Raw genomic sequence first — 15,739 nt, 5'->3', positions numbered from 1 at the left:
GTCACCCTTCGTACTAAGGATGACTTTTTTTGTGAGGCTTGTGTTCTGGCCAAACAGACACGTTCAAATTATTCAGTTTCTAATAAAAGGAGTTTTTTTTGTTTTAATTTGGTGCATTCTGATGTTTGGGGCCCTAGTCATAAACCTTCTCTTTCTGGCCACTGATGGTTTGTTTCTTTCATTGATTGTCATTCTAGGCATACATGGGTATATCTTTTGCATACAAAAAATCAAGTTTTTACATGTTTTCAGCATTTTCATAAGATGATTCAAACTCAGTTCTAGGCTATTCTCAAAGTATTGAGAAGTGATAATGGAACAGAGTTTACTGAGTCACAATTTCAAAAATATTTGGCTGACCATGGCATCCTTCATTAAGCTAGTTGTGTTGATACCCCTGCCCAGAATGGTGTGGCAGAAAGGAAAAATCGCCACTTGCTAGAGATGGCCAGGGCTTTGATGTTTGCGAGGAATGTCCTATCTCAATATTGGGGGGATGCGGTACTCACTGCCGCCTATCTCATCAATAGGCTGCCCTCTAGGGTTCTTAACTCTCGTAGCCCCTCTGATGTTTTAATGGGAAATTCCTCCTTTATTGTGCCACCCAAGGTCTTTGGTTGTGTGTGTTATGCTAGGGATACTAGATCTCCTGGCAAACTGGAACTTCGGGGACTTCGTTGTATTTTCTTGGGTTGTTCTCCGACCCAGAAAGGTTACAAGTGTTACCATCCCCCTTCCCGCCGGACCATGGTTAGTATGGATGTTATTTTCCATGAGTCCCTTTCTTACTATTCTTTGCCACCTCTTCAGGGGGAGAGTTGTAGTGAAGATGTGCCTTTCGAGATTCCTCTACCAGAGGTTCCTCAGGCTGCTGTCCTGCCTAATTTACCACTACCCACGGCTGCTGCCCAGCCTACTTTGGATGCCCAACTTCCTCTGGCTGTTCCTCCCTCACCTGATGGGAATCCTTTACAAGGGGGGAGACCATAGAAAATAGTGTTGTTAATGTCCCTATCCAGGGGGAGCGGACTCCTGTCTAGAGGACTATTGGTGAATTTCAGAAGAGAATCGATAACTCCAACATCATCACCTATACAAGGGATAGATCCAACAGAGGGAAGCTGCAACCCACTGTAGCACCAGTACCCATCCAATTGCCCGCTCCAGACCCGGATCCTTCATCTCCTGGTAATCCCTCTCCTTCGGACCTACCTATTGCTCATCGCAAAGGTACTAGGACTTGCACTTTGCATCCCATATCTCGCTTTGTTTCGTATAGTTCTCTTTCTCCTTCTTTCCATGCTTTTGTATCCTCTCTTTCTTCTGTCTCTATTCCTAAAAATTGGCAGGAAGCATATACATATGGAAAAAGGAAGGCTGCAATGTTGGAAGAAATGAGAGCACTACACAAAAATAACACGTGGGATCTTGTGGCACTTCCTCCAGGGAAAAAACCAGTGGGATGTAAATAGGTCTTTGTGGTAAAACAGAAGGCTGATGGTTCAGTGGATCGGTATAAGGCACGTCTGGTTGCAAAGGGGTTTACTCAAACTTATGGAGTTGACTACCAGGAGACCTTTGCACTAGTGGCAAAGCTCAACACTATCAAGGTGTTATTATCTTGTGCTGCAAATCTTGGGTGGGATCTTCAGCAGTTAGATGTAAAGAATGCCTTCCTCCATGGGGAGCTTGAGGAGGAGGTATATATGGACATTCCACCATGCTTCTCTGATGACAGGACTAGGGGCAAAGTCTGTAAGTTGAAACGTGCTCTATATGGGTTGAAGCAATCACCTAGGGCCTGGTTCGGCAGATTTCATAAGGCTATAATTTCAGCAGGTTATAAGCAGAGCAATGCTGATCACACTTTGTTCATCAGACGAGTTGGTGACAAGGTTACTCTACTCATAGTCTATGTGGATGATATCGTGGTGACTGGTAATGATAATGCTGCTATCAGGGATTTGAAGCTTCTCCTTGGCTGTGAGTTTGAGGTCAAAGATCTAGGTTCTCTCAAATATTTTCTAGGGATAGAAGTTGCTCGCTCTTCAAAGGGCATCTTTCTTTCTCAAAGAAAATATGTCCTGGATCTATTGACTGAGACAGGGCTGCTAGGTTGTCATCCTTCAGATACTCCTATGGAGGCCACTACAAAACTTAGGGAGAAAGAGGGTGAACCTGTTGACAAAGGTGGTTATTAGCGGTTAGTGGGCAAGCTAATCTATCTTTCTCACACCAGACCTGACATAGCAGTTGCTATAAGTATGGTGAGCCAATTCATGCATGATCCCTATTCCTCTCATATGGATGCAGTCCGTCGTATTTTGAGGTATTTGAAGTCTGCTCCAGGAAAGGGAATTCTCTTGTCTTCCAATGGTCACCTCAAGGTTGAAGCTTATATTGATGCCGATTGGGCTGGTTCTCCTGACAGAAAATCTATCTCTGGCTATTGTTCCTTTGTGGGTGGGAACCTTGTCACCTGGCGTAGCAAAAAGCAGAATGTTGTGGCAAGGTCCAGTGCTGAAGCCGAGTTTCGTGCGATGGCCCAAGGCATTTGTGAACTTCTATGGCTTAAAGAATTATTACAGGATATTGGTGTTGCAGTCCTTCTTCCAATGATGCTTTATTGTGACAATAAAGCTGCCATTAGTATTGCTCATAACCCTGTCCAGCATGATCCCACTAAGCATGTGGAGGTTGACAGACATTTCATCAAGGAAAAGCTTGAAGCTAGCCTCATTTGTGTTCCCTTTGTGAAGTCTACTGATCAACTTGCTGATGTGTTCACTAAGGGGCTGAATAGCAAGCTGTTTCATCCTATCTTCGTCAAGTTGGGCATGCATGATATATATGTTCCAACTTAAGGGGGAGTGTTAGATATGGGCCAGAATACCATGGGGGGTATTCTGGACTTTTTTCCTCTTTGTTTGTTTAGTTGTTTGTATGTGGTTTAGTCCCACATTGCTCATGTACATATGTTTATTCTTTTATTACTCTTAAAAATAAAGAGGTGTTTGGGGTGACTCAAATCATCCAAGCCTTTCCCTAATTTTAAATCTCTCAACAGTTATGTATCCATATTATTGCATATTCTGCCCATCTATTCTATTTCTGGGAGTTCTACTCTTTGAGTTCCTATTCTAGGATTCCAAGGGTACTGATTGCACTAAAACCACCGATTGATTCCATCCATTCTTTGTAGAGCACCTCAGCCTAAGTTGATTCTGATGCAGGGCTAAAGGTGTACTCACGTAGGAGGAATAGGGGAGCAGACCAATATTAAGGTCCTAGGCCAGAACCTGGTTCATAAAGCAAGCCATGGTTCTGGTTCTGGCCTTTGATTGGGCCAGCCATAGGCCAGACCTGCATATGGCTTGGTTTGTTTTTTGTGTGGGCCCCAGTAAAGATTGCATGCGTTGAATGAAGATTATGCTGCTAAAATATTTTCTTAGTAGTGCTCGTATCTTAAGTTTCTAATTTTGTAATCATCTACTCAGTAGTTAAGTTATTAGCTAAGTAGTTGTTTCTATTTTATATACTTTCTATTATATGTAGTAGCATTGGATCTCATTTGTAGTAAGATCCTAATTAGTTTTGGCAGCCAAGTAACCCTTCCCCATGCATAAGAGGTTACTATTTTTTTGTATTGGGTTGAATGCTATTATAAATAAAAGATGAACAGCATTATGCTCTCTTGTGAGTTTTTTGCTGCTGTAGTGATTTCTGAGGCTGGTTGGTGATGATACCAAGTCATATTCCCTACTGTTCGATTTCCAGCAGCCTTTCTTTCTCCTATAGTGGTCATCCTTAGGTAATCGTTAATCCCTCTTATGTTCTTTTTTTTTTTAATCTATAATACACCTAGCTGTTACTCACTATATCCGCAAGTTTTATTTCCGTTTTCCTTCTCTGGTTTCTGGTTTTATCATATTCTTATAGTAACTTTGTTATATTGTTTCTCCCAATCCAGCCATTGGATGGGCTTCAATTTTTTATTTTATCTTCTCTTTGTACCTCCCTACCTTTGACCAGAATTTGGCAGGTATTTGACCAGTCGATTATGAGTTATGGCTTATTTTTTGAGTTACTAATTCTGTTTGCTTAATAGTTTCTATTTTCTGTTCTTGCTTGTGTCTTCTAATCCAACCGTTGGGTTGCCTTGACGTTTTAAACACGTAGCCTACCCAGTAGAACCTCCATTCGACCCAAGTTTCAGCTACATCGGCTGAATGAATTGAGAGACATGACATGTCCAATTTCTGCCCAATATTTTCAGTAATGTTTCACTGTGATTCTGGTTTTTTCTAGTAGGTTTTCTGGTGTTGTCTTATCAACATAGCAACCTCATCAGATTCCTTTTCTTCTGGTGTCATGTGATGTTTTATTGTATTACAAACAGTTATTTTATTTTATTTTTGGTGGAGGTGGATTTGAACCTCTAACCTTGTGGTTGGCATCCTCAATGGTGCTTTATAAAAATTTAAAAAAAGGCATCCTCACTGGTGTAACCTAGGGTTTCAAAACCCTAATTTGGTCACTAAGGGCCCATCCCAAACTAATAAAATTCCCAAACTGCAAACCAGGGGCAATTTCATAAATAGACATTATGTACTGGATAAGAAACACAGAAACTGGGATGAGAAGATAAAAAATCTGGATAGAAGGACCTACCTATAGACTGTAGAAAACTTTAACTGGAGGGAGCCATTTGTAATATCAGGAAATACATATACATAAGTTTACCAAAAGATGCATAATGGATGTACTTTCTGGTAAATAAATATAGTTGCAGAACATCAAATCCAGCTCTCTTATGATCATAGTTGTCAAGGCACCCAGGCAACCAAAGGCATTGGAGGGCCGCCTAAGTGCTTAAGAGCCAAGGTGCCCACCCTTTTTTTTTTTGTATCGATTATATCTAGCAAAAATGCAGAATAATAGCAGGTTTAGCAGCACATAATAAACCAAACAATGGATAATAAAAGGGGAAAACAGAATAATAGGAGCACATAATAATCCAGACAATGGACATAATAAAAAGGAAAAAAATAATCATAGCAAAGCAGCACTTTATAGTTTATATACACAACAGCAGAACATGATAGCGAGAAAGAGAGGGAAAAAAAATACAAAGGGAAGAAGAAATAGAAGAGAAGAAATAAAGAAGAAGAAGAATAAAAGGAAAAAAAAAAAGGGAACAATGAGAAGAAGAAGAAAACATAAGAGGAATAAGAAAAAAAGGAACCAGAGAGAAGAAGAAAAAGAGAGAAAAAAAGGAACTGGAGAGAAGATAAGAGGAATCGCATAACTATGAATTTGGTCACCAGAGTCGGACCCATATGACCCAATAGGGCTTTGAATTAGACTTGATCAAGCCCAATCAATCAGATTTGGTGCCTGCATCACCCGATCTCTAACCAGCTGATTCCAGCTTTATAATGGCTACTATTTGTTGGTTTTCCAATGTCAATTGATTGAATGGGCATAATTATGCAACAAATGTTGTGAAGTTGTACTTAGTTGAAGCAAGGTTTTCATTTCAAAGAAATCGTGAAATTTTATTGAGTTAATTTTGAGCATTGGTATTTCAAGGTTTTCCATTTCAAGTTTTGGCTAATTCTTATACTAATTATCTTTTCAAATTTATTAAATTTTGGGATATTGTTCTGGTTTCAACCTGACTGGGATTGATGCATGAAGAAAACATTATTAGAACTGTGTTTAAGAGCACTCTCTTGATTGTATATTTCCTATTACAATGGTGGTTAGTGATTATTTGGACGAACTTTTCTGTGCTGATATACATAGCTCAAACAAACGAAGAAAACTATGGAATTCAAGAAGTGCATTGTTAGATGGGAGTTTACGCATATGTATTATTATTTTAAATATGGTAACTAAGTACAACATTTAATCCTTTATTTGTGTCATGTTGTCACCAAAAATGCCTGAAAGTGACTACACTGAGGCTCACATGACCCTAAGACAGACCCAATTAATTGATTCATGTGCCAGTCAGCTAAAATTTCACATCAATTCTCTACTTGGCTTTATTTTGTTCGTGGATAGGGAAACAAATAGCTGAAATTTTAATGAAAGGACTGAAATCTTGACATTTGAATGCCAAAATTATCTGTTTCTTAATAGTGTGCTTTGTGTCTTTCATTACTGGCTTTGGAATTCTTCGCAGGACCTGTTGGAGGCTTTGAATCAACTGGAAGAGGGGCTTAAAGATAATATTAAGAAACTAAGTTCTTTTGACAAGTACAAGCAAGAAGTTCTTCTTGGGCATCTAGACTGGTCACCCATGCACAAAGATCCAAATTTTTGGCGTGAAAACATAACAAAGTTTGAAGAGAATGATTTTCAGGTACTGTTGATCTCCCATTACTGTTTCTCCTTTGATCTTCTCAGGGTCGGGGGGGGGGGGGGACCAAAGAAAAAGAATTCCATTTTGTGGTTGAAAATTGCATTAACTCAGGTACTCATATGTATCATCTGAGGCACAGAATTGCTGGAGATGTAGCCTTTCAGGCTTAAACAGAACTTTGAAGCTGTGTTGCAAAGCATATTTTGTCAAAAAATTGAGAGAAGCTAATAAAATGTTAGGATACCTTGAAACATTGCAATTTTCCATGTCACCTTAATTCTTCTACCTTTTGCTGTTCTGGAACTAAGAATGTTGCATGAGGAATGATGCAGTTACTTTAGGCATTATTCTCGTATGTATGCCTATATCCAAGCTTATGAGGCACATAAGGTGTTTATGGAAGTCCAATGAGCTGAAATTGATTTTTGGGTAGTTATAAAGTGAGAATTAAATTAGTACATGGGATTAGTAGTTAAGTGCTTGAGTTAGATAAGAATACTTAATAGCTAAATAGATTTCAGTTTTGAGTTTATTTACTTTATTGTGTGAGTATGATTAGGAGTCCTTTTATGATTCAAATTAGGAATTTTAGATCTTTATATATGTAATACATCCCCATCAATTAGCAATGGTTTGAGTAAAGAATGTGAGTTTTTTTTTTGAGAGTTTTGGTGCTATTGAGCAGTGCATACAGAATTGGTATGCCAAACCTGATTTCTTCTCTTCCTCCCAAGAAGATTGATCTCAGGTCTCTTCCTCTTCCATTGATTTTATTTCCTCCTTTAATAATGCAGTTGTTTCCTTTATCTCAGATCTAATCACAGATTTGATTATTGGGTCTGTTTGAATCTGAGATCCTTAATCTGTATTTTCAGACTGCATTAGGAAAGGGTTTTTAGTCTTTCGAGGAAAAAAAAATTCAAATGGTTCCATTCCTAATGCTGAGAAGCCTTGCTATATATAAAATTTTCCATATATTTCAATAAAATGTATTTCTGTTGCCTTCAATTTTTTTAGGTTCAGTTTATGGTTTTGAGGTATCATTTCATTACTGAATCTTTGTACAATCCAGATCTCCGCAGCCATTATGTGCTTTTCAGCTACAATAATACCACTCTTGCGGTGACTTGATATGCTCTTTAATATTGTCTTTGACCTTTATAGAGATGAAATGATCAGGTGTTTACTGGATTTCATCTCCTTGCTTTTGACATTTTCATTGATCCCTATAATGATTTGGTTGTTTTTCCCATCAATCCGATTCCTCTTGAAGTTTGGGATAAATCAATTTCAAATTATGGACTTCATAACAAGAGTTGATGATATGATACATAGTTGCCAACAACAACAACAATAACTCAGCCTTATCCCACCTAAAGGGGGTCGGCTACATGGATTCTTGCCCTCCAATCAGCTCTATTCAAGGTCATATTTGAAACAAGTACTAAGCTATGCATGCCTTTCCTCACCATTTCTCCCAAGGTCATTTTAGGTCTGCCCCTGCCTCTTTTAGTTCCTTCAATTTGAATCAAGTCACTCCTCTGTACTGGAGCATCCAAAGGCCTCCAATGAACTTGGCCATGCCAACCCAAACGACTTTCTCGTAGCTTATCACGTATCGTGGCTACTCCCAAACCAGCTCTTATATGATCATTCCTAGTTTTTCCACTCATCCATCTCGACATCCTCATCTCCGCTACACTCAGTTTATCTGTATGATGCTTCTTAACTGCCCAACATTCTGCACCATACATCATAGCCGGTCATATGATACATAATTGCCACTAGTGGATATATATCTGGAAATAGATCACAGAGCTTTGCTCAAGCCACTCTTCCTCTATTTTCTTCCCCCAAATTGCCACCACCACCAGACTTAGCTATATTCTAGATCAGCATCCTTTGTGCACCTTCATGGTACCTTTCCATGAACAGTGACCAGAAGTAATAGTCACCTCATTTGATTTCTACCATTTGAGTACTGGTTCTCTAAATAGCCCCAATTAAATTCCTCCATATATATGGACGTTTCATTGCCAGGAATCTCTGAAAGCAACCCGCATTTATATAATTGAAACCTACGAATTTCTCGTTAAAGCAGCCCATTAGTTCTTTGGAAGTTTGAGTGCATTACAATAGCTCTAAAATCAGCCGCAAAAAGCAGCACCAACTTCAGAATGATGGCTTCTAATGATTACCCCAGTTGCGGGCATGGCCTGAATTACCAAATTAAAGCCATCAAAATTGGACTTGAATCTCCCACTAGGAGGATTCCATTTTGTAATTATCACCAACCTGTGTGGGTTCAGAGTGGATAATATTCCATCAATCCCTTATTCTTGATTCTCTTGGAATGCCTTTGACACGATCTATTCTTGATGCCCATTTCCCACAACAGGAGTAAAAGTTTTTGTGCATTTCTAAATATTCTGTTATTTCATCTAAAATGATTCAAATACTCTACAACAGGATATACCAGCACAATAATCTTCCACTTTTAGTAAGTTGGGGAGAGTACCTACCTTTGATAAAAATCAAAGATGCAGAAGGGAGTGGAGAAAGTGAGTGTCAACTTTCCCTAGCAAGCACACAATGAATGAAAAGATGGAGAACCGATTCAGCATTAGCCAATCACATATGACACGCCACTGGTTGACCTCATTTATTTGGGATAAAGCTGATTTGAGTTGAGTTTCCTTTAGAAAAATACTCAATAAAAAACGAATAGAGTTCAAAGGCTAGAGGAGTCTTTTTCGGGGGGAAAAAAAAATACGAAGGCAATTTAAGGTAGGGCATTTCCTCATTTCATGCACCTTTCACTTCTACCTCTCACTGCCAATCGCCGACTCTCCACCAGTCTTTGACCTTCAAAAGTTCACCATAATGGCAGAGTTGCAAGTGGTAATGTTCCAATCATATTTGTTAAGGATTCGCCTAGCGGATGCCTAGCGTCCAGGTGCCTTGGATTATTTGTTCCTGTTGTTGGTTTTACCTTGCATCTAGGCTCCCTTCCAACGCCTTGGGTCACCTAGCTGCCATGACAACTATGGTTCCAATTACCATCCAACTTTGTTCTCTGTTGGCAAATGGTGTGTTCTCCTGTTAAGAGAAAATTATGATCAGTAAGTTTTTCAGCCTATATAGCAACTCTCATGTCAAAACCGACGGCCTGTAACATTTGACTGGAACTTTTTTTTTTGGATGAATAAAATTCAATAACAAAACCCCAAAGAGGGAAAGAACAAGAAGAGAATACACAGGGAAAAGAGAAGGGGGGGGGGGGGAAGAAAACAAGCCTCAGACCCTAAGATAGGGGCCCGAGAGAACAAAAAAGAGAATCGCCTAAACCCCAGGAAACAACAATAAGCCTGTTCCTCGGGGAGTCAAGAAGTTGATTACGTGGAAATAAATGAAGCTTGGAGCTAACATCAAAGGAGATGGCTTTCCAAATCATGTCAATAGAGTGAGAGTTGGAAGTTCATCTATGGAGGTTCTGCTCCATCCAAATGTGAGATATAACTGCCCCGAACACAAGCTCTCCAATAGTATCGCTAATTGTGCCACCTGAGAAAGCACGTAACAACCATAGGCATTCCCCGGCAAAGGGGAGAGGTCTTCTACTACGAGGCCAAATGGAGGCTAAGGCTTTTTTCCAAATGCTGAGGGAAAGGAGGCAAGAGAAGAAAAGGTAGTCGACAACAGTTAAGGTCTCTCCAAACATGAAAACTATGACGGGGAATGTGGCCTTTGAACCAGACTTGAGGGTGCCACGGGCATGGGGACGGATGAAGTCCCAGGCAAATCTAGAACTAAATGCACCATTGGGGGAGGGAAGCCAAGAGACCTTGTTCAAGATTGAGGAGTTGGGAGGGGGGAGAGGACCGAGTACCTTGGGAAATGATATAGGAGAGCGGGCCTGATTTGGGAATGCCAGAGGAGTAGACCGATCGGGCTCCTAAGAGATTGTAGAGAACTCCTAGGGGATGCCAAGGATCTAGCCATAGAGAGATGGAAGGCCCATTAGCAATAACAGAGGAGGTGGTAGAGAGAGCCAGAGGCCGAAGGAGGATGATTTTGCGCCAAACCCAGGAAGGATCTGCAGGGAGGGGAACAGTCCAAATGGAGTCATTGTTTAGGTGATAGGAGTAAACTTAGTTGACCCAAATGGAGTTATGCTTGGTGGAGATTTTCTAGATCAATTTGAGGATATCTGCAATGTTATGGTCCTGGATCCTTCGGATGCCAAGACCTCCTTCAGATTTTGGGAGGCAGATAGAAGCCCAACTGATCTGGTGGAGGAAGTTAGAGGATTCCTTTCCTTTCCAAAGGAAAGAGCAAAAGAGACATTCCATAGCTTTGATGGTAGACTTAGGAAGCCCATAGATACCACACCAGTAGATATTCGAGGATTGGAGCACAAAACGGATTAGCTCAATCCTGCCTGCGAAGGAGAGCAATTTACCCTTCCAAAGCTGGAGTCTCTTACGGATAAGGTCTAACATAGGGGTGCAATGATGACTGGTCAGCCTAGCAGGAATCGGAGGAAGACCAAGATATTTCACAAGGAGGGAGCCAAGGGAGAAATTGGTAAGGCGAAGCAAGTTATCTTTATCTACATCAGAGACACCCAAGAGGAAAATATGGGATTTTAGAATATTAATGCGAAGAACTGAGAGGCTTTCGAAGAGCTGCAGGGAGGACATGATGGAAGAGATGGAGGGGGAGGCCTTGGAGAAGATCATGAGATCATCAGCAAAGGCAAGATGAGTAAGGTTAAGGGCTTTGCATTTGGGGATAGGGAAAATGAGAAGTTGGTCAGTTTTAGCCTGAATGCACCTATAAAGGACTTCAAGGGGGCATCCTTGGCAGATTCCAACCTTGGAAGGGAAGAAACCAGCAGGAGATCTATTGATAATGACAGAGAAGGAGGAGGAGATGCAGTAGGAGATCCAATGGATAAACACTGGGGGAAAGGACATCTAGGTCAGGACATCATAGATGAAATCCCATCGGAGGGATTCAAAAGCCTTATGGATGTCAATTTTCATGAGAGCTGCAGGGCAGTGAGATTTATGATCGAACCCCCTAACAATTTCAGAGCAAAGGAGAACATTGTCAGCAATGCTTCTTCCAGAAATGAAAGCTGACTGATTGAGGCTGACAAAGAAGGGACAACAGTCTGGAGCCTGTTGGCAAGGATCTTAGCTATGAATTTGTAGTGAAGGTTGCAGAGAGAGATGGGCTTAAAATCAGAAAGGGAAGAAGCACCCTCTTTCTTGGGGATAAGACAGAAAAAGGTTTGGTTAATCATGGGGAGCTCATTTGGATTGAGAAAGAAGCTACAAATAGCTTTGATAAGGTCATCCTTGATGATATTCCAATTGGCGGAGAAGAAACCCATATTGAATCCATCGGGATCGGGGGCCCGGTTGGATTTATGGGAAAGGACAGCTTTGAGTATTTCCTCCTCCGAGGGGATAGATTGGATAGAATCAAAGAGGGAGGGAGGGATGAATTTATTGATAAGACTAGGAGGAGGGGAGAGAGAAGGGAAGTGGAGGGGGAGAATAGAGAGGAGAAGAAGGAAATAGCTTCTCTCTTGATGTCTTGGACACCCGTTAAGATAGTCCCATCCGATGCGAGGAGCGAGGGGATGGAGTTATAGTTAGAACGGGCTTTCAAGGACCGGTGGAAGTATGCTGTGTTAGCATCTCCAAGTTCAAGCCACTTAATACGGGATTTTTGGCGAAGAAAGCTCTCTTCTTGGGAGGAGAGAGTAGAGAGCTCCTTAGAGAGCATTTTTCTTCTTCACCCAATAAAGGGTTAAGCATGTCTACTTGGAACTGAGTTTGGACAAGGGAGAGCCTAGAGCGGCAAGAGGCTACTCGGGACGAGATATTGCCAAAATAGGGTAAGTTCCAAGACTTAAGAGCTTCTTTGGAGTTACAGAGTTTTTTTGGCGAAAGCTATGAGATGAAGGGAGAAGCAATGGACCGGTTTGTTCCAGGCTTCACGAATGGTAGGGATAAATTGGGAGTGGGAAGACCACATGTCGAAGAATTTGAAAGGTTTGGGACCAAAAGAGACAAAAGGGTTGGATGAAGAGATGGCATGGGCTATGGTCAGAAATGTCGGGAAGAAGGAAATTGGCATGAGAATTGGGGAAGAGAGAGAGCCAAGCCTCATTGGTGAGGGCGCGGTCGATTTTGCAGGCTATACGGTCCGAACCCACTCTCCTATTATGCTAGGTAAGGGGGGAGCCTGACCATCTTAGGTCATTCAAACCCAAATCATCGATACAGTCGTTGAAAGCATTGACAGAGAGGACATCAAGGGGACGACCTCCCACTTTCTCATGACAGAATCGAACCTCATTGAAATCACCTCCCACAGCTCAACGGAGGGAGCCGATACTGGGCTTGGGAAGGGATAGGTCATCCCAGAGAGGGAGAGTCAACGGCTCAATTAAAAGCATAAATGACCGAGAGAAAGAAAGGGGAGGGGGAATTGGGGAGAGAAAGCTGAAGGTGGAGAATTTGGGAAGAGGAAAAGGAGATTGAAATGCTAATTTTAGCGGGGGGCCCATAAAATCAAGATGCGGCCATTAGGGGAATGGTCATAATTGGAAAGGAAGGACCAGGAGGGGGCAATTGAAGAGACAATGCGGGGGGCATTCTCGAGAAGAACTCAAGTTTCAAGGAGAGCGCAATAGGAGGAATGGGAGGATTTAATAAAGGGCCCTAATATCAGCATGCTTGGCTAGAGAATTTAGGCCCTGACAGTCCAACTAAAGCCAGAAGACATGAGAACTAAAGAGGGAGGGGGGGAGACTTGTATCGCTTACGGGTGTAAACAATGAGAGAGAGACGTGTGGTACCCTTAGGAAGGTGGGACTCATCAGTGGCAACAACTTTTTGGGGGGGGGGGGGGGTTGAAACAGAAAAGGGAAGGGGGGAGGGATCTCATCGGACAAGGGAAAAGGCGTTCCCATCGGGCCAGTGTGAAAAGTGGGGAGGGCATTATGCAAATGGGGGTGAGTAGTGTGTAAGGGGGTGATCAGTGTGCAAAGGATGGTGGGTAGTGTGCAAATAGGCGTGTTGATTAGCGCTAGGGTTGAGAGGGATGGTTTTCGAGGAGTCTGGGTTAACAGGGCTAGAGGGGTAAGAGGTATCGGGACTAGGTTTGGGGTTAGTAGGGCCAGGGACAAGGGGGTGATTATCGGGACCAAGGTTAGGGTTAAGTGGGTTAGTGAAGATAAAGTTAAGAGAGTCGGTGGGGCCAGGGTTAGAAGGTGTAGGGTAGAGAGGACCAGGGTTAGATGGTTTAGGGTTGGATGGACCAGGGTTAGATGAATTAGGGTTAAAGGGGAGAGGGTTAGGATCGTGAATGGGGTTCGAGGGAGAAAAGGTTGACTAAAAGGGGTACAGAGATGGAGTGGGTAGCAAAGGGGGTAAAGGTTGACAGAAAGGTGATGGTTTGGAAAGCAAAGGGTGCTGATGATGGACACAAGAACCAGGGGAAAAGTTACCTTCAAAGGAAAGGCTTCGTCTGGTACGTAGTGGCACAGTTTCCGAAACTTAGGGAGCTAGTTGTTTAGGGGCACTGGAGGTGACTTGTGAACCAGGACAATCTTTAGAGGTGGAGCTTGTGACCAGCGGATAAGACGATGAAGACTTCGACAGGTTGGAAGGAGCGGCACTCGAGGTAGCTGTCATTGTAGAGGAAGGCTATTGTAGCAGGGTCGAGCCAGGTTGCAGAGAAACCCTCGAATCAGAGCTACCATGGAGGACAGAAGGTCCAGGAGAATGAGGTAGCAGAGAGGCAGCGGCAGTGGCAACTGTAGCAGCAGCAGAGGCATTGTGATTCGAGCCTGTCTAGAGAACCGGAGACGACATTGGGAAGGAACGGTGGGTTCTCCACTTCTCCCAGGCAGGGAGCCAGAAGCTGGCTGCTCTCTGACACGGCGTGGACGGCAGCGAGATAGTGTCTGGCCACGGCTGGGTTCTCTGGAGGAGGAAGGAGGAAGAGGCGGAGCCGGGTAAAGGGAAGCGCCTGGTAGTTGAGGAGACCGAATGGAACTGGGGTCCTGGGAACATTCCATAGGACCAGAGCTCGCAGAAGGAACCAATAGTTCATTGGGGAGAACAGCAGTTGAATCTTCTGGGACATCGGTGGGCAGAGTGGAGACTGTAGGAGTTTTGCCGGAGCAGGTACTGGAGTTGTGCCCAAAATTTTTGCAGTAAATACAGTGAGGGGGAAGCCAATCATAACGGATGGGTTGTTCAAAGGAGAAAACATCATCTTCAACGATAGAGATGACTGAGGGGGTGGGGTATCAGCAGAGATGTTGATGCAGATCCTCGCAAAGGTAAGGCGATCCATTTTCTTTGTGCGCATGTTAGAGTAGAGAGGAAAACCGATAACTGAGCCTATGATCTGAGACCAGCTTAACTCCAATAATGTAATGGCAATCCAGGTAGGGTGACCCACAAAGGAATGGAACAGAATCCAATCTTGTGGAGATGGAGATTAGGGTCCCAAGGCCGAAGGAAGATGGGTTGATTGCCAACAAGCCAGGGAGCACCTTCAAGAGCACGAGCCTTAACGTCATCACAAAAGAACTTGAAGATCAATACACCGTTGTCGAGCAGGTATGTTTCCAGAGAGCCTTGAGCTTTCCATTGTTTAGTCATAGAAGATTTGACAATATTGAAAGAAGGTCAGGAGCCAAGAAAATGGCCAACCAGACAATATTTCCATTTTTCAATTTCTGGATAGAGTAGTTCCTGGGGACAGAGGGCAACCTGGGAGGAGCCAACTGCCGATGGTTTGACTGAAAAATTAGATCATGGATATTATGGCTTGACCTCCATGAACACTTTATGACAAGAAGGATGAAAGATTTAGGATTTTGATGTTCTAAAGAGCTGAAGCAAGCAGCGCCTGTACCACCTTGCTCTTCCCAAGGAAATCAATGCAGGCTGAAGAGTGAAATAAATCATAAGAAAATTACTTCCTGAATTTAAACTTCAGACCTTGACATTCCAAGTGAACCATAAATTGTTTCTATGCAGAGCTTCAACCTCCATGAGAAGGAGATGGAAAAGATCCAAAACTCAGGAGAAAATTAATAACATTCAAACAAAGATTCTGATCTGGACAGAAAGCTTGTCGAAGGTCACTCTAGTAGGTAGGAGTAACTTCACACAATCTGATCAAGTTCTGATGGTCAGATCTGGAGTTTTAAGATTTAGGTTCCCGCACAACAGGGAAATCACAGTTTTAAAGATCTAAACCACTAATTAACAAAGGACCAGAATAGCAATAAGATATCAGTAACATGAATAGATTATCAATCTGAAACAAGAG

General features: G+C 42.3%; 1 protein-coding gene across 1 annotated transcript in view; it reads left to right on the top strand.

The window, feature by feature from the left end:
* Nucleotides 1–15,739, top strand: part of LOC122640662 (V-type proton ATPase subunit H-like) — a 49,007-nt gene that overhangs the window by 31,804 nt on the left and 1,464 nt on the right. The window contains exon 10 of the mRNA XM_043833889.1: nt 6,191–6,370. Within this exon, the coding sequence (XP_043689824.1) occupies nt 6,191–6,370 (180 nt within the window). The remainder of the gene's footprint in view (nt 1–6,190; nt 6,371–15,739) is intronic.

The sequence above is a fragment of the Telopea speciosissima genome, chromosome 9, assembly GCF_018873765.1.
Source record: "Telopea speciosissima isolate NSW1024214 ecotype Mountain lineage chromosome 9, Tspe_v1, whole genome shotgun sequence".
NCBI lineage: Eukaryota > Viridiplantae > Streptophyta > Magnoliopsida > Proteales > Proteaceae > Telopea > Telopea speciosissima.
This window is presented reverse-complemented; position numbering and strand designations above follow the sequence as displayed.